Consider the following 24,851-nt stretch of genomic DNA (forward strand, 5'->3'; position numbering starts at 1 on the left):
ATGTTTGAGCCACCTAGAGAACAATATTATTAGAGAATTCTATTTAAAAACAGTTGATGACAATGATGATGATGATCAGTAATAAAGCTCTATTGTGCACCTCATTTTTTATTTCTCCACCTCAGTACTTCGCTACATTAACCATTTCCCTAAATTTAGAAAAACTTCCCTGTCGGATTCCCTTGGGGGTAGTTCTTATCAGAAAGAGCCAGGCAATTGGCCTTGTACAAGGCTACTTTACCATTTTTTCAGCTCCACATCCATTATGTGTGTGAATTCTGTCACCCCTATTTTATTGGTGGAGAATTTGAGGATGAGAGGAATGACTTGACTCAGGGCATCCAGGGAGCTGGTGACTGGGGTTGGATAGTTTTCCTAATCATCTCATGCAATGTAACCAGAAACTGAGTACTAAAGAAAAAGCACCCAGGAATGCAAGCACCTTAGTATTCTGTTATCTGAGTACTGTTTATCCAAAGACTGAAACAGATGTGATATTGCAGATCCCCTGAATATTTAGTTTTGGGTTTTTGTTTTTTGTTTAAAACAGCTGGGGTGGTGTTTCAGTTTTGTGCAGAGCAGCAACTCTGGTGGAGACTGTAAACACAATAAACCTGTCCTTGGCCATACTGTCCCTCCCCAAAGCTGCTATTTAACCCTGGGCTTTTTTGGAAGGTGGAGGGAAGCCACAGCATGGGTATCTGTACTTTCCCCTAGTGAGCCAAACAGGAATTTTGTATTGCTAAAGGCAAGCCCCCAGATGAAATATTTGCAGGGGAGAATGGGGTGCTGGAATGAATATTACATTGGGCATGCCATTGTAAAGATGTGGCTTCTTCTACCATTTCTTTTTAATTTAATTGGGAAATCTGATCACAGATTCTTCTACATGGCACTCTGCATTGCAGATCCTGTTCTGAGCAAGGGGTTGGACTGGATGACCTCTAGAGGTACCTTCTAACTCTTATGGTTATGTGATCTTCCGTGCCACATCTGTTTTGGTCCGATAGATGTGTCTTGTGTAGGCTCCCTTCTTCTGTCATTGAAGCCTTGAATGCTGAACTGGCATTCCTGAATGTTTTGTATGCCCTTCTAGAAGGAAGCACGTGTTTTCTCCAAAATGTTCTCTTTTGTTGTGTGTTTGTATTATTTTGCACCAAATTCAGATTCCACCCAACAGGCCGCACCACAGATCAGACTTCGATATCCTGTTTATCTCCAGATGTATTGGAGTGCAACTCCCATCTGCCTTAGCCATCACACATTTGTTGTACTGATGGGAGTTGTAGTCTGAAACATCTGGAAGGCGAAACAGGTTAGCAAAGGAAGCCACAGAGAGTGTCCCTCGCTTGATGCTTGAAATCTACCCCATTCTGGGGTTATTATGTGGTATGTTGGTGATAGCTGTGGAAAGTTTGAATTATCCTTGGAACCCTTGTCCAGCAATTTCTAAGAAAGGTCATGGAATGGTTTTCAAGTGTTGTCATGCTGTGATAACACTGCCTTGTTTAAGTATTGTGCAATCACATTTGAGGCCACACTCCTGCTTTGAACCTGTGCAGCAGCTTGGCCTGGGCTAAAATATTAGCTTAGCTACAAATTGAAGAGCACTTAAGCAAGTAGGGACTGTGGAGACACTACTTGTCCTGGGATGCAATCTTTTCCCCTGAACAGGTTCTTTTGTTTTTAACAGATTATAATGGGCAGGCAGGCACCACACTGTTCCTGTTGAGGAAAGCTTTATCCTGTTGAATTTCTGCTTGCTGCAGCTCTTAAAGGTATAGGAGCCCTGTCAGGAAAAGGTGGAGGGTTTAACCCTGGACCAAAGTTGCAAAGGCACATAATTATAATGAAGAGAAAATGAGAGAAATTACAAAGAGCGCTTGACGCCTTAAAAGCCACTATGGAAATGACAGCATCACGTGCTGCATTGCTGTGTTTTTCATAACACTGTAGCTGACTCTCCCACATGCCTGAGACTTGAATGCCTCTTGAGCTGCTTGTTGTCCTCACAAACCGATTACTCACCCGCCCTTTGCCCAACCGCCTGCCCCAGTCGAGAAGGGAGTAACAAAAACAAAAATATCACGAGGCTTTTCTGACTACCAGGTATTTGACTGCTGCAGTGTATATATGCCATCACCTATCTAGAGCTGCTGACGTCCTGCCTGGCGAAGGGCAGTGGCTGAAGTTTGGTTTCTCCCTCCCAGCCCCCTGCTGTGAGTTTGTGGGGGGGGAACAGCTGCTTTAGATGCCAGGGGGTGGGCCAAGTAGGAGGAGAGCAGAGAGCTTGGCTTCTTTGCAGCTGCCTTCTTCTCTCCTTCCTTCCTTCCCACCCCCCTCTCCCAATCCCAACCATCCCATTTGAAAGCAAACAGGATTAAAATAGCCTGGGAGGCACAGGGGGCTGGAATGGCGAGGTCAGGCAAGGCAGCTGCGACTGACTGTTACGTGTTCCTTTCAGCTTATTTTCCACATGCCCTTTTGGCTCTCTCAGCTGACTGGTTTGCTAAATACTTTCTGGGAAGAAAGGGTAGAGGAGGGACGTTGTCAGCCAGCCAGCCATCTGCATTGGGCCAAAGATGTTACTTCTATGGAGAAAGTAAAGAATAAAATAAAAAAATAGTCATGTTTTCCTTCTCTACCTCCTCCAGGATGGGATTAAGAAGCACAGCAGAGAGTGTGTTAAGGAAAATGCCTCAGGGTCAAGTGCTCTTCTGGCTTCTCTGCCCTTTCAGGGCTTGCAAAGTTTACAGTCTGTGGGCTGGGCCTGGAAAGCAAACAGTCATAAGAACATCTGTTTACAAAGTGTTTGAAGCTGCTGCCCTTTTCCTGTCCCATGGAGGAGTTCCTAGGGAGAATCTCCTGCAATTTTACAAGACCTCCTTGTATCCTGTAGGCTACACTGTTTTCATAGGCCCCACCTGTACTATTTAAAGCAGCCATGGCTTCCCTCTAAGAATCCTGGGAAATGTAGTTTGTTAAGGGTGCTTAACACCCAGTCCCCTCTCTGAGCTAAAACTTCCAGAGTAGTTTAACTCAGTGTTTTTCAACCACTGTTCCGCGGCACACTAGTGTGCCGTGAGATGTTGCCTGGTGTTCCGTGGGAAAAATTGAAAAATTCGAAAGATTTGTGTTTATTTGATTCCTATTCAAGAGAATTACTTTATATATAGTCAATATAGGCACAGAGTTAATTTTTTTAACATTTTCTAATGGTGGTGTGCCTCATGATTTTTTTCATGAAACAAGTGTGCCTTTGCCCAAAAAAGGTTGAAAAACACTGGTTTAACTGACTCTCTCTTCCCTGGGAATTATGGAAGTTGTAGCTTTGTGAGGGGCCAGAGTCTTTCCCTTTTGAAAAACTTCAGGTGCTCCTGCTGTTTAGATGTCCCCCCCTACACACACTTTTTTCCTTTTCTTTTATGGCTGATTTTTGGATGTAGTTCTAGGTTTTCTTTGTTTTCACACTTTGAAAAGCCATGGTCGTGTTTATTACTCTTTGTCTTCCGGGATAAGAGTCCCCAAGGTTGTTGGCTGAGTTGTTCCCTTGTAGTGACCTACAGCAGCTCAGTGTTGCTGCGTTTTGTTTGTGATCATCCATGGAGGTAGGAAAGAAGGAAGAAAGCTGAACCAAACTTGATGGGGGAAAGCTGAAGCAAACTTGATGGAAACTTGAAAGGATGAGCAGTTACGTGTAGATGAGGCAGAAGCAAGCAGTAAAACATAGCATCCTCATCAGTTAATTTATTCATCTCCTTGCAAAGCACTGACTCAATTCAAAGGTTAATTAAAAACAGTTAAAAATGTAAAAACAGTACCAAAACCCTGGGTGCATCAGGTCCAAAATGAAAACAAATTGCTGTGTTCGCCCCACAACTATTTTAAGAAAGGGATCTGTTTTCAATCCAAATGCTTTTGTAGCTAGAAGTAGGAAGCCATTGCTTAGCCCCCCTCCCCCAATTAAAATATCCATCTCTCATTGCACTATAATGACAGGCTGCAAACCTATATAGGCTACACTGGGAGTGTCATTGAATTTGATGGGAACTTACTTATGAGTAGACACATACAAGATTGTTCTGTAAGTATGTAAAATGGGTTTACTCACATTCAGGCCATGCTACTCCTTTCAACTGTCCCCTGTTTGTTCACTGGAAACCTGCTCTTTGATCCCAGGAGCATTCCTGCAAATTTTAGTTAAGCCGTTTTAAAGAGATCCAAATGCATAGTAGACGAACAAAGAACTTTCCCAAATATATATTAGAAGCATGTTGTCATATAATGTATAAATAACAATTCTAGTTTAAGGCATGAGCCAACACTTAAAATGCAATCCACATGTTGCAAGCTGAAATTGGGCTATTGCTACAGGAATATGGGGCCTAAATTGGAATGTTGATCATGCCAGTCCTAGCTTTGCCTCCTTTAATTGTCCACTCCTGCCTTGCTGCATTCTAACTTTATCGCTTAGGTGTGGCCATGGCAAAATGACGTCATTCATATAGCTATATATATATTTCTGACAACAATTCCTCCCCAGGATACACAATTCCATGATGCTGTATGTGCAGAACTGATCAAAGTAATAATAAACAAGGTTTATTATTTATGTAGTGCATTTCCCAAGCAAAATACTTTTATTTTACATGTTGTAAGCCACCTTTTTTATATTTAATAAAGGGCAGATTATAATTTTGCAGATAAATAAATGGGACACTGGGCATTGCAGTCTTACACATTTCTCCTCATAATCAAGTTCCATTGAGTCAAATGGGGCTTACTCCCTGATAAATGGGTATAGAATTACAAACCGAGGCGGCTAGATCATGACTTGCTTAAGACCCTCCAGTGAATTCATAGCTAGGTTAAAGTTCTGAACTGGGAACTTTCTCACTCTGAACCACCACGCTGCATGACCTCTAGTTACAGGTAGGTAGCCGTGTTGGTCTGCCATAGTCAAAACAAAATAAAATAAAAAATTCCTTCCAGTAGTTGGAGACCAACTAAGTTTGTTCTTGGTATGAGCTTTCGTGTGCATATCTGAAGAAGTGTGCATGCACACGAAAGCTCATACCAAGAACAAACTTAGTTGGTCTCTAAGGTGCTACTGGAAGGATTTTTTTATTTTATTTTGTTTTGCATGACCTCTAAATACCGGTAGTAATGTTTGTAACCTGTTGTTGAATAAGAGTTTCAATGGGTTTAACAATCATTTTTAACGACCAAAATAAATTATCCTCATAATCCTTGTAGAAGCTTGACTGTATGTTTTTCTTTCTCTTGAGTTCCTTTCTTCCAGTATAAGATTGTGATCTGGCACATGACCGCTGGCATGCAATCTGGTTGCAATAGGACTTCTGCACACACAGCTGTGCCGAGCATTGTAGGTTAAGTAAATATTTTTTCTAAAAGAAAGCATTTAGTGAAATTTGTGGCGCTCTGAAACACTTTCAAAACTTAAGTTCTAGCAGAGTTGCTTGATAATGGAGGGTGGTGGTTGTTTTATACCAAAGTGGCACCCGTCTGCAAAATATTTGGCCAGAAGTTGTCCCTCTCTCTTTTTAAAAACAATTTCTTCTGCAACTCATTTGATCCTAACATACAGTAAAAGTTATTGGCTAGGGTGGACAACCCTTTTTTCTGTCTAGGCCTGCATTTCCTTAGAGGTGATTGATCTATCTATCTATCTATCAGGAATTGCACATCCACAATGGTAGCGATGAAACCAAAGGTGCATGGGATCTCACTCATTCCTGTTCCATTACTTTCTTTTCCCTCGCTCTTCCACCCCATTTTCTCAATTTCACCTTCCTTGCTACCCACCTGATATTAGCTTTAAGAGCCGCCTGAAAGGGGTCCGAAGGCCACTGTTTGCTCACCTGTCTTCTAGAATCTCTGGTTACCTGAAGAGGAACTTGACTGGATCAGACCCAGGGGCCGTCTAGTCCAGCGCCTTATTTCTCACAATGGCCAACCAGAGGACTTTGGGGGAAACAAAAGCAGGGTGCGGCAGCAATATCCCTTCTGAGTTGTTTATCTTCTACTCTTTGCTATTCAGAGCTATAGCTATTCTAAATGTATTTAGTGTACTTTGTTAATACCGTGAGATGCTTTGAGTTGAAAATAGGCATGAGAATCCAATAATTAAGTCCAAGTATTATATAATACACCACAACACTCTTTTTGTCCAACCTGCCTGGGCCCATACTTTACCAGCTATCCCTAAGATTCCAAAGAAGCAAGTATGGACAGGGCTTTCTGCTTCCTGAGCCTCAGGCTGCCAACTTACTCAGTATGTTGTTTTAAACTGTTTTTAACATTGAGTTTTAATGTTGTGACATTAAATTACGAACCAGAATATTGACAAAAGTTAATTGATCCTAACTCTATCCACCCCATCTTAGAGGCTGTAACAGATGACAGAAAACAGGAGGCAGAGGAAAATGCAGAGGTGTAAAAACTCAGGGGGAGAACCCCATGACGAGCCAACCTGAAGGCTTAAAAGCTAGAATCTTCTAGCACTTTGGTGTACGTGTTTTCTCATAGCTGAAACTAGTTCCCAGTTAGCACGCCCTCTGGCCTTAAAGCACAGTATGTCCAGATAACACAGGTGTCTCAACTTGCTGAGATCATTCCAGTTGTTAGGAAGTAGCTTCTCTTCCAGAGACCAGTTTTTACCCCAAGGCGCAAGTGATGGCACCATTTTCTTGACAGGGTTCATCAGCCCAGTGCATAGAATTAACCTACCAAAGCCTTCCCAGCCACCCCCCCCACCGTGAGGACCCTTCATCCTGCCCCTTCCTTTGCTAAAATTAGGGTTGAAAAAAGCCATCTGTTGTAGCCAATAGAAGGCTAGTTGCCCTGTGTTGGAAATTTTGCAGTCACCACTGGGGAAGGTTAATGCTTTCTTTCTAGCAGCAATCCAACCCATCCCACCAAAAAGAGTCTCACCCCCCTATGGCAATTGCAGTTAGGCTCAAAAGAAGTCTTTTGGCTCCAAGATAAGGCTTTTTTCTAAACCTGTTGCTCTTCTGGAGACTTCAGTAAGCAAGGGTGGGTTGCCAGGAATATCACTCCCTCCCCTCTTTGGGTTTGGGAAAAGCTAAAACACTTCCTTGCTTTGGGGGGTGGGGTGGTTGGTGAGGGCCCACAATTGTTTCTTGGGTTTCTGACTGGGCCCATGGGCCCTGTTCCAACTGTATACTTAATAATGCTTCAAATAATTCTAATAGGGTGAGTCATGCCAAACTTCCCTTTGCAAAAGCCAAGCTTATTCTTCCTTTGCAGGACCTATTCTTCCATACGTTTAAGAGCTTTAACAATGCTACGACCCCGATCTGAACGTCCTCATTCAACAAAACCGTTGTTCTCCCATAAACAGATTGCATGCAAGTATGAAAGCGGATTGAGGCACCTCCCCCCTCTTAATGCCGCATTCAAAAGTGTGTGTTAAACTTTAGGACTGGGACAAGAGAGGTTATATTTGAAAAATGGCAACCTAAAAGCTCTGATCTGGCACAAGTATCCCCTTCATTCTTCACTAACATTGGAACACTTTATCTTCAAGAAGAGAGCTTTTTAAAAACAGCAGTCACAACTGATAATAATTTTAGGCTGCAGAGAGATTTTGTTTGAAGACTTTTGGGAGTGGGCAGGTGATAAACCCTTCTTTAAAACTATCTACCTGGCCAAACTGCGGGAGGCGGTGAAAGATAGGCGTGCCTGGCGTGCTCTGGTCCACGGGGTCGCGAAGAATCGGACACGACTGAACGACTTAACAACAACAACACCTGTAAATTTCCACTATGAAAATTAGGAGGGGAATAAACATGTAGCGGTAAGAGAGGATTCAGCTGGCTACTAGATAGTTTTAGAGTTACAGTCATTGAAACATTGCTTGCTTATTCTCTCGCCAAGCTTTGTATTGCCATGGCTATAAGCTCCTGGTACCCTTCTCCCCATTTCTTGAGTTGCATCCATGCCATATATTTAAAGCACATAGCTTCTCCCAAAGAACCCTGGGAAGTGTAGTCATGTGCTCTAAACATGGTATGGAAGTGAGCCCAAGTCACAAGCTGCAAGGGAAGTAAGTCATTGGTGACGTTGCCAGAAATACTTGGTCTTCTCTTTCCTGTAGCAGTAAGGTACTCAAAGTGCAAGTGCCTTTCATTAACATCCAAGAAAACGGCTAGTGTACTTTATTTGTTTCTTTGGCAAAAAAATTATACCCTACTTATTGTTCTCAAAATGTGTTGCGTATCGAGGACCTCAATCCACCCCCCATTGACTTGACACAGGAGACAGATTTTTGGTTTGGGTTTTTGGCAAATAATTTAGGGCCACAACTTTATTTAAATACAAATTCGGTGAGTGGTTGCGTAGGCATTGGTTCAGACTACTGTCACACCGGGACAGAGGCTGGCCTAGAACCAGCGATTGGGAGAATGCGACTGAGGAGAGTTAAGGACTGGGGGGAAGCAACGCGTCCCTCTTCCTCAATGGTCCCGGGGACTCGGCTTATGGCCCTAACCCCTACCGGGGCATCGGACAAAGCATAAGAGTCGCCGGATTCCTTTAACGGAATTCCCAGCATCAACCTGATTCTGGATGGGCAGCGCCCAATCCAGCAATCCACACAGGAACCAATGCCTAACCGCCAACCTTACAAGTTGTGACAAGTTGCTACTGCAGTAGGCAAAACCAAAAGGCACAGCCAATCGGCCAGATGGACAAATTCCTACTGGGCCCCTGCTACAAAGCAGACGACCCCATGACAGGCAGAGCAAAGTCAACGCAGAGGCCTACGAAAAAAGGGAGGGCGGGACGGGTGATCAGCAGCCGAAGCCAAGAGAAGGAACGCCCTACGTGCTGAGGCTTAAATAGGACGCTAAGCTGTCCATCACAAGTTGCAACATTAACTTTTGCCCAGCAACTCCTAACTGACCATTAGCTACTAAGGCCGGCTACCGGCCCCACCCTCACAGGAAGGGAATGTGTCTTGCCAGGTCCCGATCGCAACACGTGCTCTTACTCATGGTAGAACCCGATTTGCGTATCGAGGACCTCAATCCACCCCCCATTGACTTGACACAGGAGACAGATTTTTGGTTTGGGTTTTTGGCAAATAATTTAGGGCCACAACTTTATTTAAATACAAATTCGGTGAGTGGTTGCGTAGGCATTGGTTCAGACTACTGTCACACCGGGACAGAGGCTGGCCTAGAACCAGCGATTGGGAGAATGCGACTGAGGAGAGTTAAGGACTGGGGGGAAGCAACGCGTCCCTCTTCCTCAATGGTCCCGGGGACTCGGCTTATGGCCCTAACCCCTACCGGGGCATCGGACAAAGCATAAGAGTCGCCGGATTCCTTTAACGGAATTCCCAGCATCAACCTGATTCTGGATGGGCAGCGCCCAATCCAGCAATCCACACAGGAACCAATGCCTAACCGCCACCAGAGCCAACTGGCTCCCGCCAAAACCACTCACCCTGCAAGCCAAACCCTAATACCACGAGCTATCGCCCCCAGCCATAAGTCATTCCCCTCAGGGGATAAGTGAACTCCATCCCTTCGATACAGGGAGGTGGCAAGGAAGGTGATGCCGGGGTGCGGAATATCAGTACCCCCCAAAGCTCGCACTGTATGCACTGCAACGCCATTAAGTCGTCTCCTTGCATTATCGACCGCTGCTAAGGAGCGAGCTCCCCGCCAGGCAGCTCGCTGCAACAAATGCGACCAGATCAGCACCGTGTCGGGCAGGCTGGCCCCCAAAATTTTTAAATCTCTGCGAATCAGGAAGCGCATAGCACGGCAACCTGTTCGGGGTAAGTCATTCTCCCCCAATTGAATCACCAAGATATCCGGGGGACCCACCCAAAAAACACGGTTTCTAACCAGTGGGACAAGCTCTTCCCAGAGCATGCCCCGCTTACCCAACCACGTAACACGTAAATTTGGGGAAAGTCCAAGATGACCAGCAAGCCCCGTTTCCCAAGCCCTGGCGCCGGCCCAGTGCACAATGCTGTGCCCGACGATCCACACTCGGATGGGTACGGGACCTGCAAACAGAAAACAGGCAGCATCAAGGAACGTCATGGCTGAGGTCTCACATATCCCTTGTAAGCAGTGGACCTCCATCTCCCTATTTCCTTAATCCTATCTGCTGACAAACCCCAGTGTGCGGCTGTCGTGGCGGCGCCTATGCGGAAGGAATGAGGGGCGTAAGCATCTGCCTGGTGCCCACAGGCCGCAATGGTCTTGCGCATCACCCTGGTGAATTGTTGCCTGGTCAACGGAAGGGCCCCCTCATGCACCAAGAATGGGCCCTCCCCGGATGGCCGGGTTGCCAAATACTTACGTGTATCTCGCACAGGGCAAGGGCCATGATGCCCTGTGGCTGGCAAACGAATGAGGGTCCCCCTACCCAACTGGTCAGTCTTAGAATACCTGATTTTGAGGGTGACTTCTGATGGCGACAGTGTCACATCAGACATCAACAAGCCCCTGGGGCCAGACTGAGTGGACTCAAAGACCACCTCCCCCACCCTTAAGGCGCCAAAATAGGACAGGGAAAAAGCTACCGTGAACAACCGGGCTTCCTGCTTTGACCAACAAATGCGTCTCAATTGCGAGCGCATTCTGGTCAGCAGGTCAAAAGAAATGGGGAGCCTCGTCGGGACCCGAGGCGGGCCCAACCGGCCCCAACCTTTCATCGCCTGACGAACCAAAAAGGACGCACAGGGGTCAGTATTAAAGAGGGTTTTTCCAAAAAAGGAAATGGCAGCAGCCTGAATCCTGAGAGTTCTTGGAGCACGGCCCTGCTGGAAGAGCATAGCCAGGTACTCCAAAACTTGGGCCGCCGTGGGAGGTGACTCCTGCAAAGGCGACCCTGCTTGGCCTAAAAAAGCAACAAAATCAGCCCAGGCCTTCTTGTACGACCTGAGAGTGGAGGGGGCAACCGACGCCGCTACGCCCTGCAGGACTACGTGCTGCCAAGGCTCCACAGACGGTCTGGAAAACAGTCCGGAAGCTCCCGCGCCTCCGGAGCCAAGGATCTGAACCGTTCCACCTGAAAACGGGACAGAGCGTCGGCAATGTCATTTGAAATGCCCGGAACAAATCGGGCTGAAAAAACTATATTGTTCCGCAGGCAATGCAATACAAAAACCCTAAGGAGGGCGGAAACCCTGGGGGAACGCGACGACTGCTTTGCCAGCACGCTCACCACCGCCTGGTTATCGGTCCAGAAACAGACTCGCCGATCTCTGAACTCCTGAACCCATATGTGTACAGCCACGGCTATGGGAAAAAACTCGAGAAACGTCAAGTCCCGCGTGATGCTCTCCCCCAACCAGCCCTCTGGCCAGCGCTGCGCGCACCAACGGCCATTCCAGTATACACCAAAGCCCAGTGAACCCGCAGCATCTGAATGGACCTGGAAATCGTTGCGTAGGTTCAAGACTTCCTGCCACAAGGATATCCCGTTGTATTCCTGAAGGAATATCAACCAATTCCTAAGGTCCTCCTTCACCTCCTGGGGGAGACGAATGAAATGATGTGGGGCCTTTGCCCTTGCCGTAAGTCTCGCCAACCGGGAACAAAAGGGGCGTCCAGGGGACACCACACGGCAGGCAAAGTTCAGGTGACCTAAAAGGGACTGCAGCTGTCTCAAAGTCAATTTGTGAAGAGGAAGGACTCCTTCTATCACCTCTTTGAGGGAGGCGAGTTTGTTGGCTGGCAGGCTAGACGTCTGGGCGACTGTGTCTAGCAGGATACCCAAATAGACCAGCCGGGTAGTCGGGCCCCCAGTCTTTGCCGCTGCCAACGGGACGCCCAGTTCCTCAGTGAGCGACGCAAAGGCTCGTAAGAGAGCCGCGCAGTCGCCCGTATCTGGCCCTGATGACAGAAGAAAGTCATCCAGGTAATGGGTCACACCCGGGAGACCTGTCTTGGAGCGCAGCGCCCAGTCCAAAAAGGTGCTGAACGCCTCAAATGCCGCACAGGCTACAGAGCAGCCCATGGGCATTGCCTTATCTACGTAAAAGGCACCTTCGAATTGAAACCCTAGGAGCCAAAAGTCCTGAGGGTGAATGGGCAAAAGGCGAAATGCAGACTCAATGTCGCATTTCGCCAACAGGGCCCCTGGGCCAAATTTCCTAATCAACTTGATAGCGTGGTCAAGTGACGCGTATTTTACCGTGCATAGTTCCGAAGGAATCATGCTGTTAACAGATGTGCCCCTAGGATGCGAAAGATCATGAATCAGGCGAAATTCGCCTGGGGCCTTTTTAGGAATTATTCCCAATGGGGAAAGGTGCAGCTTAGGAAATGGGGGAACCACAAAAGGGCCGGCCATGCGGCCCAGCGCAATCTCTTTCCCAATTTTCCTCCTTGCTACATCAGACAATTCCTTCACCGACTTCTGGGTCGCAGAATTGCGAGCCACTGGGTCGGCGGATACAGGAATCCGAAACCCATGGGAAAAACCTTCCCGCAGGTAAGCTGCTGCCTCTTTATTAGGATAAAGGGATAACCATTTCAACAGGGGCTGGAGGCGAACCGGGGTAGGGGCCAATTCACCAAGCGCATCACTTGGCGGAACTGGTTGAAGGTTGGGGGGTGGATTTTGTGGACTGCTGGGCGCCACCCTTTCCCCCTTTAAAGGGCCGCCCCGGTCGAAAGCAAGATGGTGCCGTGTGTGGCCCCCCGCACTTCTCACATATGTGAGGATACTGGCAGGGGGAACGTTGGCAGGTCCCTTTGTTGAAATTCCAACAGCAGAACCTGCGGGCCACTTTCTGGGTGGATTGCTTATACCTTTGTTGCTCCGTGGCCTTCCTCTGGATATGCGGTGCCACGTAAGTGGACCACACATTGATGTCCATACGGTCCCATCGGGCCGAAGTGATCCTATGAGCCCTGGTCCTGAATTTTTTATCGTACGCAATGGCTGCTGCCTCACCAGCCATTGCGTATGCCATCCGAACGATGGACTGGTAAACCCAAAGATGAAGGGCTCTCCGGGGATAAGCAGCAGAAATCACGCTAGCAAACACCTGAAAACAATCGAGCCAACGCTCGAAAGTCTGCTCGGATTTCCCTGCGCCCGCCCGCTTCTTTGAAGAAGCGGCTGATCCTTCGAGATCCGGGCGACCATCGTCTGGGGGGGCCAGCTTGAATATGTCGACAAAGCGACCTTCAAGAATCCTATTCCTCATTCTGGAGGAAAGGTGGCACCCTGGGATGATGTCTTTTGCCTTGTTAGTCGAGCCGACAGGATCTGGGACTGGGAAGCCCCCCAGATATTCTAGCGGGGCCCCGTACCTGGCCCTGTGGGAGTTAGCCCTCCGCTGCAGTGCCCAGCTGGGGAGGCCCGAGGCCGTCTCACCGAAACCCCAATAGAGCCTCATCTCGCTCCCCCCATCCTCATCAGAACTGGAAGAGGAAGTACCTGACGTAGAGGAGGAATCTGCATGGCGCCCTTTCTTGGCGTGGTGCCCGCAGCACCGCTTGCGACGACGCTTCCTTCCTGAAGGCGGCTTGGAACGGATGGGTAGGCTGTCATCGGGTGAAGAGTCCGAAACCGGCTCTTGCTGCACAGCCACTGGAGCCGGTGGTACAGGGACGAAGGCTGCAGCGGCGGCGACACTCGCACTCGGGCCTGGCTGGGCGCCCTTCCTCTGACCTCTACGTCTGCCCGTGACTGACTTCCGTTGGCACTTTTTGGGAGCTGCGACGCCGGGCTGGGAAGAACTCAAGGCTGCTGCATGGGCGGCGGCTGCTTGGTCTTGGAGAGCCGGACCTACAGCAACTGGAATAAGAGGGAGTTGTGAGGAAGCAGCCGCTCCACCACGCTTTTTGGACTTGCGTGGCTGTTTTGTGCCCTTGGCCACGGAGCGGCTGGGTACTGTGGTCCCTTGCTCCGCAGCCTCCTGTTCTGGGATAGGCGTCGAGGCCACAGCCGTGGCCGTAAGTTGCGGGGCCAGCACGGCAGATGACAGAACCCCCGAAGGGGGGACAAAATCATCGTCACCCTCACCCGATGAGGAGGCAGAAAGGGATAATTCCCTATCAGGCTGGGTTATTTCAGCCTGGGAAGTGCTCTGCGGGGTTGAGCTGCGCATGAGCCCCTCCATGCCTGTCTCGAAACGGGCCAAGGCCGCGGGATCACTGGCCAAGGAAGCCATAAAAGCTTCCACGCGGCCCAGCGTCCCGCTGTCCGTGCGTGTGCGCAAAGCTTGCGACGTGCCACGAATTATTCTCTTTGCTTCCACGTCCTTAGCCGCCATCTTGAAAGCCAGTGAGGTGCAAAAGAATCTTAATCTAGTTGGAAATAAATAAATTAAACAAAATTGAAGCTGCAATGAATTGAATTAAATGCAAAAGCCTGCAGTACCACTTACCACCACCAGGTGGCAGCGCACAGCAGACTCACTGGGCTCAATTGAACAAACTTTAATCGGGTGCAATACCTGCAACAGCCCCTAGAGGCCGCTGCGCAGCACAAAGAAGGCACTGGGGAAGGAGCAGGCACAAAATGGCGTTCCTGCAACAGGGGCAGTTAATCGGGCCGTACCCCGCGCCTCGCGAGGCGGCAGGAGCCCTCACCGGGGCCAAAAGGAGCTAATGCGGCGGCTGCGGCAGCGGCCGCCAACCTGGGAGGCCGCCGACGAACGCAGAAAGGGGCAACCCTACGGGGAAGTCCCCCAGGCCACACGCTGCCAGGGAAGCCGGCTCCCAGCGCGGGAAATCGCGCGGAGCTGCCGCGGTCGGGCTATGAGCCGGCCGCGGGTAGCCCGATCAAGGAGAGAGGGGGCCGACTTGCCGCGAAGATGCGGCTCGCCGCAGCTGTCCCCGAAGCCACCGGACTTCCCCTCGTCCCGGTAAGGCCCTTTTCCTTTCTCTCCTCTCTTTGGAACAAACAAACAAAACAAACAAACAAACAAAAAAAGAAACTGGAGGCCGGGCGAACGCGGCGAGCTTGCCAGCCGCCGTGAGCCTCGAGCCGGGAGAGGGCTGCCGCGCCAAAAGACTCAGCAAAGGCGGCCACTAAAGGCTGCAGCCCCAACAAGGGCCGCGGCGCCGGCGGAAGGCACAGCACCGGGGAGGCCGGTGCGCCGCGGCGGAACAGGGGAGTCCCCTGCCTGGGCGGCCTGGGGCTCAAACCGAGGGGGGGAAGCCCCGTCAGCCCAGTGCTCGAGTGGGGGGGGACAGAAAGGCCAGGCGAAGGCCCCACGCCGATAGGTCTCCTCGTGAGGAGGCCGCAGGGGCGGCCCGCCACCGGCGGAGGATCGAAGCCTCCCCGACCACCGGCCCTCTATCGCCACCCAGAGCAAACCTACGGCCAAAGGCGGCAAACACCAATAGCCTGCAGGGACTTCTACAGGGATGGGGGAGGGGGTGGGGGGTAGAAAGCAGGGGGGGAAGGAACGGGAAATAAGGAAGGTATTAAGTAATGAGAATAATTAAGGGATGACCGGTAGGAATGAGGGCTGAACGGGATAAGTAGGCCAGAAACAATACAACCGTGAAGCAGTCTCAGCGAAGCAATCTGATGCGATCAGCAGCCGAAGCCAAGAGAAGGAACGCCCTACGTGCTGAGGCTTAAATAGGACGCTAAGCTGTCCATCACAAGTTGCAACATTAACTTTTGCCCAGCAACTCCTAACTGACCATTAGCTACTAAGGCCGGCTACCGGCCCCACCCTCACAGGAAGGGAATGTGTCTTGCCAGGTCCCGATCGCAACACGTGCTCTTACTCATGGTAGAACCCGATTTAACAAGCAAAGAGGAATACTGTATAGTTGTGTGCTTAGCCCAGTCCTCCAAGCTATGAGGGTTTCAGGGGTGCAGCACTAGGAATGAGGTCTTGGGTGTTTTGTAGTATTTGTGTTTATTTAACAAGTTGAGTACAGGTAGATCACAGCTTAGCACTCCCAACAGATCCCCGCCCCCCAAAAATCTCCGACCTCTGGTTTTGCTTTCTGATTCTCTGTTCCAAAGTACAAGCTGCGAGCCTTGTCCTTTTCATTCGCAGACAACTGCATGAACACATTCCATAGTTTTGAGGAGGGAAAGGGAATCCTGATGTGTCATCTTTCCAGATCCCTCCAGACCAATAACCGTTTTGTTAAACCTGGAGCATGACCAGGCAAAGGGCCAAATGTGGCCCAACTGGTTTCCTATATACCGCTACTCTCTGCACCTTTTAATCCCGAATCTTTTCCAAAATCTTCTCACTTGGGACCCCTGTGGTGTCATTTAGCCCAAAGCCCCATCCCATAAAATGTCTTCATAAAAATTAGCAGCCATCACAACAAAACATTGTTAACATTAACAAATTAAATCAGAGGGATGGCATTAAAACACCTTCTTTTTAAGAGCCTTGCCCAAAGACAGTGGTCTTGGCGGCTCATGTGAAAGGACTGGTTTTCCCAGATCTGCCACTGAATTTGGTAACTGGTTCTAGCCAGCTACCACTGAAAGAAAGTTATGGAGTGGCCACCAGCCTGTTGGATGGTGGGAAAGCCAAGATGTTTCTCCCCACTAGATGTCATAGAGTGTGAGGAAAACACTCGTTACAGTTACCCTGGGCCTTTATATCCTCCCTCAAAATCAACCCCCACCACCGCCAGTTTTGTTTATCATTTTTCCAGGATGATGAGGAACCGTTAATGACCATTGTGGTGGGGATGGGGAGAGAGGACAGCAGGTGTCTCCCAAGGCACTCTTCACAAGTTCAGCTGTTTACACTATCGAATGTCTGCACAGGACTCCTTGTACATTGCCACTCTCTCTCTTCATCACCTCTTGGCTTTAGGACTTAAGCAATCAGGTTTTGGAGATTATCGATGGGAACTTGTGCTTCCAAGATGTCCTAGACACATCCCCTTATTATCTTGGGGTTATTCACAGGTCACCGTGTTCTCACTGGAACTGTGAACGTTAGATACAAACAGCCTCCTGCTATTTCCATTATTATTTATCTTGGAATGAAAGAGAGCCCCTGAGTTTGACTGTGGCTGTTGACACTCCAGCTTCTCTTCTCCCCTTGAACATGTGACCAGGGGTTGGTTGTCCCTCCCTCCATCAGTGACCATGAAATCAATGTCTTTAAACTGTCCTTGATCAGGGCTACTTCCCAGAAAGCGCATAGGACAGAACTGCAAGTACTTAATCAGCTAGGCCTGATTGGCTTTTGTTTGTAGCTTCTGGTACGATTATAATACACGACTCTCCAGGATTGTGACATAAATCTCTTTGCAGCATGTGTAACTAACAGCCTCTGTGCAGAAATATCCATTTGTCAGGCTTGTGTTTTAATATTTATCCGTTTCCCCTTTTGGAAACCTTATTGGGAGCAAACCTCTCTCTGTCATCTACCATTACTGGGGCTACAATGAAGCTGAAGCTGCCTAACTTATGGCTGACCTGTTTTGAGAAAATGCCAGCCACTTATGAAATGTCCTGACTTGCTTGATTGCAATGTGACGTGTAATGTATTAACAGAAGTGGGGAGGTGCTGGCTGGTGATGGAACTGGCAGGCTTGGTGTCCTCGAACCCAGAGGTAATTTGGCTTGGTGCATTGGCACCCGTTTAAAAGATTAACATGTAGTGGGTGTACCTATCCAACAATGACAACTCAGACTTGCGCAAATGCGGCCCCTCTATCAAGACTAACAAATTTATTATGGCACAAGCTTTCATGGGCTAAGCCCTGTCTACTTAATCAGGTGTGTATGCCATCTGCTACCACAACAAACGTGTTAACCCTGCCTGTGCCAAAAGAGTCGTCTTTGTCTTTTGTCTTTTGTTGCAGCAGACTTATATGGCTACCCCACTGGAAATAATCCAAGGATAAAGCACAGGGCAAACGAAATGATAGCCCCAAGGAGCAGATTTCTAGCAAGCGTTTTCAGTCAGTGATTCACAAATCCCTTTCCAAGCTTTACAAACTTAGCAAGTGGACCAACTTACAGTTGAAAGTTTGGGTTACAGGTTTAGAGCCACAAAAGACTCTTAGGTTGGGTGCTGGCGGGTGGGAGGGTGGCTAGATGTTGCTGGGCCTGGTGTTTTCCATTTGTGTTATGTCTCCAAATATTTTGTCCCAGTTCTGCCTCTTGGGCCGACAAGATGCTTCAGTTTAGAAGTACCTTTCTGTCCCCCTTTTTTGTGCATATGTGCCTGCATATGAAAACCAAAACTGGATGCACAGGGACAAATTCTGGTGGTTATCCAAGCAGTGCTTGGTGCTCTTGTCTGCTGCAAAGCAGTGCTCCTTAGGTTTCACTTAGTGGAAGGGTCTGTTTTGTTTTACACTCAAAGTCTTGCTTACTATTTTCTCTTGGTGTTCGGATAGCATTTTTCTTCCAGGATGCATCAACCACTCCAGAAGGGTGTTTTGACCTTGCGTGACTTGGTTTTCTTGTAGCCCACTAGGTTCATCATTGTTCTCTGATTGCGGCATGCTGGACCTCAATTCCTTACCATAAGGAGACTGGGATGTAGAATTTTACTCTGTGGCAGCAGCATAGAGCTAATAACCCTATGCAGTTTACCAGCCCTCTCGTTTCTGTGACGCTGCCTTGCTGTGATAATTGAGCAGTGAGCCATTGCTAAAAGTGAGAGTTGGGTGGGGAAAGACCAGCAGCTATTTCCCTGCTATCCAAAATGGGGTTGGAAAGGGAGAGGCTCAGGCATGCCACTGGATTGCACTCACAAGAATACAGCAAGGGATGCCAACAAAGAATACTTGCTGTTTCTGGCATACTGAGGAAGGGAGCCAAGTGGGAAAGGGGAAATTGTGTGTGCTAGTTAGGGGAGAATCCACCTTATATAGGTTTCTGGGAAGTTGGTGACTAGAGAGTAACCCTTAAGGTAACCTTGCAGACCAGAGTTTGTGGCCCTCCAGATGTTGCTGGATTATAACTCTCATTAGACCATTGGTTACATAAGGAATTGAAGTTCAACAACATCTGGATGGTTGTAAGCCATCTTGTAAACCCACAAAAGTGACAAGCCTGCAGAAACATAAATAAACCTAGCCTACTAAAAGGCTAGGATCTGCTTTGTGTGCCCCCTTATTAGGTTACCCATTTGCGGACATGGTCGATTAATTCGATTCTTTGGGAGTTTAGAAAACAGTTGCAAGACCCCCTCAATAACATTGACTTGGTTTGTTGATTGCAGTAAGGCAACCTTCTGCCTTGTTTCCCCAAGAACTTGCTGTTCCTGCTTGACAGCAAGTGGAATGATAACAGATATTGCACAGAGTTAGTGTACTTATCTACATTGCTGCTAATAATGAAATCCCCTTGCAAACAAAGCTCCGACCTCTCTGCTTACTGTCAGCTTTGCTGGGGCTGGAGGTTACCTGAGATAGTTTGCCTGTGATAATTTGATTTTAGTCTTGTTCTTTCTTTTGGATTTATCTTTCTGCAACCATCAAGTCCAGCATCCCATTTCCAACAGTGACTGATGGGATATTATACTAGTTGCAGGCTTCGTTTACTCCTGGTGGATTCCTGTTTACCAATACAAAATCACCTCCAGCTGCTAAGTGGAAGTATTTTATTTTATTTTATTTTTCTGTTTTGTCAGGTGTAACAACCCTCACTTCCCAGTTGAGACAGAAGTTACTGCGAGGCAGTGCAGCTTATAAACATAATGTTGCTGGTGTAGCATTTTTCATTCTAGGGAGGTCACCTTCTTCCACCAAGTGCACAGCTTCTGTAGGGATGTGCATGGATCAAAGAGGGAGGAGGAGACTCTGCTTATCCAGCCATATCAGCCCTGCTGATCATGCACTGGAGCCAGGATTGCCACCCACATTCACTTATTCCTCTTGATTTTCTTTCCACTGAAATTAATTGCAAGCATTTAACATAACTGAAACTAGGACCATACTTGCCTCACGCACATCTTCTCATTTGACCTAAACTCCCTTCTGCTGCTACCAATAAATAGAGTAGCTGTCTTTTGATAGAGCATCTGTTGGTACCACTTGCATCCCAGTCTTCCTCCAAGGACCTGAAAGGAGTATTTTAGCCTTGGAATGTTCCTTAAGAGAGAGGTTATATTAGTTATCCATGTTGACTCCTGGTCCATTCTAAGCAGAGGTGTAGAATGCTGGTCTCAAATGTTCAAGAAAGGACTCCTACACTTTTTCTCCCAGTCCTTCTGTCCTGGCTATCACTTTCTTTCTTATTTAATGAAGATGCTCTGGATGTTTGAAGACTATGGCTTCTAACACTTTGGTAAAGAGGGAGTATCCATATTGCTGTGCAAGCATGAAAACTTGCACTGATGGGATGCTTACTTAGTGCCGCATTGGATACAAGCCATACTCAACTTCCCATAGTGCCCTTGATGGCCACCTGCAGCTCCCACAGCCAGGAAAACCCACCAATATAGGAAATGGACCAATCTACCAAGGATCCCCTCAAATCTGGAGCCAGCCCTGGGTGCAGCTCCCTTGGGTGGAAGAATGAGGCTATTCATGTATTGTGTTTTCTCCTTATCTGTTTTCCATAGTCCTTTGCCTTTCAGTTTCTTCCTACATTTAAAAAAAAAAGTGTTCTGAAGATGGCAATAGATTTAATGCCTGTCTGTACTAAATTCCTCCCTTTTATTCCTCATTCCAGTTTAAACTTGCTTGATCTGTAGGATAATGGCTTGCAGATTGCTTCCCTCCCCCTCCTCCCAGTGATCTGGGTGCTTGTTGGCAATTTTAGCTTGGCTGACTTTTCCACAGCGGATCTGACACAGAACAGTCAACTCTCATCTTCACTTGTATCAGATGCTGGGTAGCCATTAGCTGTGATGGAACCATGTGGGTGAATGCAGAGAAATGGCCTGCTTATTTTTGTTGTGGGGGGAGGAGGATATGGCGAAACTAGAAATATTTGCACATTTCTACAATCCCTGTAATCTCAGTGGATCCAAAAGTGCTTTTGGGCTTTACTAGCTCTATTATTTCTATCCTCACTTCAATGCTTTTATGTGAAAAATATTCATGCATATAAATTACTGGGGTGTGTGTGTCTGGTTCACTTGTGACATACTGTGAGCAGCTGACAGCATATGCATTTGTAGTGCACAAGTGGGTGATATATAGATTATACTAAAATTGAATGGCCTTTGATGGTGCAGTAGTGCTGAGCTGTACACTTGGGCTGGCTCATTACTCACAAATACCGTACATTGGACGGACCCTTCCAGTTCTATCTCATTTAAATTCTTGTGTCACCGCAGAATAACATGTCATGCTGAGTTTGCATGAAAAAGGCTAGCTTAACTATATCCTGAGTCCCAAGCCTGAAGGAGACAACTTCTCTTAGATATTGGAAATGCACCATGAGCAAGAGGGTTGCAGCTAATGCGCAGAACTATAGTTGTATGTGAGCTACTCTGGTGGTTAAGGGTACCAGTGGGTGCTGGAACTCCCTAGTTTGGGTTATGTTGGGTCATCATAAAATCACCTGATGGTCTTGGACTTGTCTCTGTTCTCAGCCTCCCATTTGTTATACAGGGATGATGATGATGATGATGATGATGATAATACTGGCCTATAATATCTACTAACATGAGTTTGGCCAAACTGCGAGAGGCAGTGAAGGATAGGCGTGCCTGGCGTGCTCTGGTCCATGGGGTCACGAAGAGTTGGACACGACTGAACGACTGAACAACAACAACAACAACAACAATAATATCTATAGCTCAGTGTGAAAAATAATAATTATTTCAACCTTCTGAAATACACATTGTGCCCTTTCAGGCTAGGTTTAAACTAGTGTACTCCTTTCTTTTTGTACTCAACTCTCTACCCTTTCTCTAATCTGCAGACCACCGAGATTCTGTGGCAAGGATGGGGAACCTGTGCCCCCCCCCCCAAGTTATGTTGGAGTACACCTCCCATCATTTCTTGGACATTATGACTGATGGTCATTGTCATCCAACAACATCTGTAGGGCCACAGGTTTTCCACCCCTATTCTGTTGGGGTGAAGCAGCAGTTGGGCTTGAGGCAGGATGGGAGTGGAATTTATTTCTTCTTGTGTCTCCCCCTCTGTCTCCAATACCACCTCCTCAGTTTATCAAAAATATATCTGGCATCCGGAGACACAAGCAGTGAATTCTCTGTAACAATGTGGAAACCATGCCTAAATGGAACTAAGACTTTTCTTTCCCTCCTAATGAATGTGCATAGAGCAGGCACCCCCAAACTCAGCCCTCCAGCTGTTTTGGGACTACAACTCCCATCATCCCTCGCTAACAGGGCCAGTGGTCGGGGATGATGGGAATTGTAGTCCCAAAACAGCTGGAGGGCCAAGTTTGGGGATGCCTGGCATAGAGTATTTCATTCTGCATTTTTTTTAGCCTACTACCAGTATTTATGTGGGCTGTTTCATGTGTTCTATAGGGACAAACCTGGATTTGCTGCAGTGTGTACTCAGCAGAGAGCTACAACTATTCGTGATGCCCTGGTGAGGGCAGGTGTATGATCTGCTTGTTTTCAAATGCATGTCCCATCCACATGTTTTTAGATGTATATCTGAGACTTCATGGATATGCCTTAAAAAAACGAATGTATAAAATAGTCTTCCTGATTGTCCTAGTTACAAGGAGATGGAGCGTGTGTGTTTTGTAAGCTGCTTTGAGGGCAGTGAGTGACGGAGAAGTAGCATAGACACCCCGTAAATAATAATCTGCATAGGCTAAGGCATCCTTTTACATCAGAAGTTTGGCTTCCCTCCTGAATGCTTTCCTGATGAGCTGGCATAAGCCTTTCACAATGTGGATAATGTCCAGCTTAGTTACATGTAGGTCAATGTAAATTACCATCTCATTGCTGTAGCAGCTCTGTACTTTGGTGTTTCCAGACAAGGACTTAATGTTGCAAGCCAGTCATTGGCAGCAGGTTTTCTGATTTTCCATGGAAAGGGGGAAATTGGGATTAAATGGGGCAGGGATGGAGGATTCAGGGTGGCATTTTGATGCCAATGGCCTCATGTGGATGTGGCAAATAAACAACAACATTGTGTGCAAGAGCAGCGCCGATTCCATAATAAGCCCTTGTCTGGAAGCATCCTTTGTGTTATCTAGCTAGCTAATCTGCATGGTACCTGTCAGGTGATATACAAGACTTCCCGTAGATGGGGAGGATTGCTATATAAATAGCAAATATTCTTATTTATTGCTGTAACTGCTACATTCTGACCACTGTCCCGGTTTGGTATGAGTTGTATAATCCTGATTGCAAACATCTGCAAGGTTTTCTCCCCCCTCCCCAATTTTTAAATAGTTAGGAAAAGTATTCCAAATTCCTAAATCTGCTATTTTCCCCCTTTCACAGCGGATCGTTGTAAAGAAGTACAGCAGATCCGAGAACAGCATCCAAACAAAATTCCAGTGAGTATAGAACGGATGGTTGTGTGGTGTGTGTGCTTTTGTTTGAACTTCTGTTTTCCTGTGTTCCATGCTTCGGTTGGGGCTCTCAGTGCCAGCCTGCTAAGGTTGCTCATTTTCCTCTTACATGGGCTGAGATGGAATCGCTGTATTGTTAAGATTCAACACCTTGAAAGCAGATAATAATAAAATGGGGCTTGGCCCCTTACAAATTTTTTAGCCAATATTTGAGGTCAAGGAAATGCAGTTTGAAGGTGGAGATGGAGGTTGAGGGAGAAAGCAGTTTACAAGGCATGCCAATATGTTCAAAGAAGACAAAAACCAACAATTTAGCAAACACGCAATAAATTCAGTGTTGCAAAAGAAGAAATCTTAACTGAAATACGTAAGTAGAAAGCGAAAAGAAATCTGACAATAAACTTCAAATTGCTGGCAGTGGCGCCGCAACGGGGGTGGGGCGCCCCGGGTTCCATGTCTGCAGCCGCAAGTAGAGGATCCCGGCGCCGCTGGCAAACTGCTAAGTACAGCGCATGTGTGGTGTCGCAGGCATGCACTGTACGTAGCAGCAGCGCACATGCGCTGTATAGCGATTTGCCGGCGGTGCAGCTCCAGTGCTGTACAGACGGTGCCAGGATCCCTCCATCGCTGCTACAGCCGCGAGCAGAGGATCCTGGCACTGTCTGTACGGCACGGGAGCGGTGCCACCGGCAAACCACTATGTACAGCGTATGTGCGGCGTCGCTACGTATGGCGCATGCGCCACACGTAGCGACGCCCACCCCGGATGTCACGACGCCTTCCTTCACCCATGACTGCTGGTACAGGTCTTATTTACTCCAGGGAGCCTCAGTGCCTGGTTTAGGCCTTATCTGCACTATACATTTAAAGCAGTATTATACCACATCAATCTGTCATGGCTTTCCTCCAAAGAGTCATGCAGACTGCAGTTTAAGGGTGCTGAGAGTTCTTAGAGAAATCTTCTTCCCCTCACAGAGCTACAATTCCCAGAGTGGTTTAATAGTCAGTCCATCTTCTCTCTTCCCGCACACTCCATTTACTTCCTACATGGTTTGTGGCTCTCTTTTGCTCACCACCCCATCCTATTTCAAACTTTCCTTCCCAAACACTTCTTTGGGCTCGGGTTTCTAATTACAACATTATCAAACATTTATCTTCTCAATTGATTATTATCCATGATTCTATCCTCCTGGCTTTAACCTTGAAGTAATCAAGTGACTGCCAAAGAGAAATTGAAGTTTCTCTGGGGAGGTAGTTGCCTCAAGGCACAAACATTACTGCAATCTCTTTCACTTGTGCCAAAGCAAAAACATACCTGGTACTCCAGCCTTATCAAAGGACAAATTGGAGAGTCTAAACTATAAAGCAGTAATTTTTGCATGGGAGAGACTTTCCAGGAAATTATCCTCCGAACATTTTTT

General features: G+C 47.5%; 1 protein-coding gene across 1 annotated transcript in view; it reads left to right on the top strand.

Annotated features, from left to right (window-relative positions):
- MAP1LC3A (microtubule associated protein 1 light chain 3 alpha) overlaps window positions 1-24,851 on the top strand; it is a 44,374-nt gene that overhangs the window by 4,358 nt on the left and 15,165 nt on the right. The window contains exon 2 of the mRNA XM_033153306.1: window positions 23,360-23,415. Coding sequence (XP_033009197.1) covers window positions 23,360-23,415 — 56 coding nt within the window. The remainder of the gene's footprint in view (window positions 1-23,359; window positions 23,416-24,851) is intronic.

Source organism: Lacerta agilis, chromosome 6 (genome assembly GCF_009819535.1).
Source record: "Lacerta agilis isolate rLacAgi1 chromosome 6, rLacAgi1.pri, whole genome shotgun sequence".
In the NCBI taxonomy this organism is placed as follows: domain Eukaryota; kingdom Metazoa; phylum Chordata; class Lepidosauria; order Squamata; family Lacertidae; genus Lacerta; species Lacerta agilis.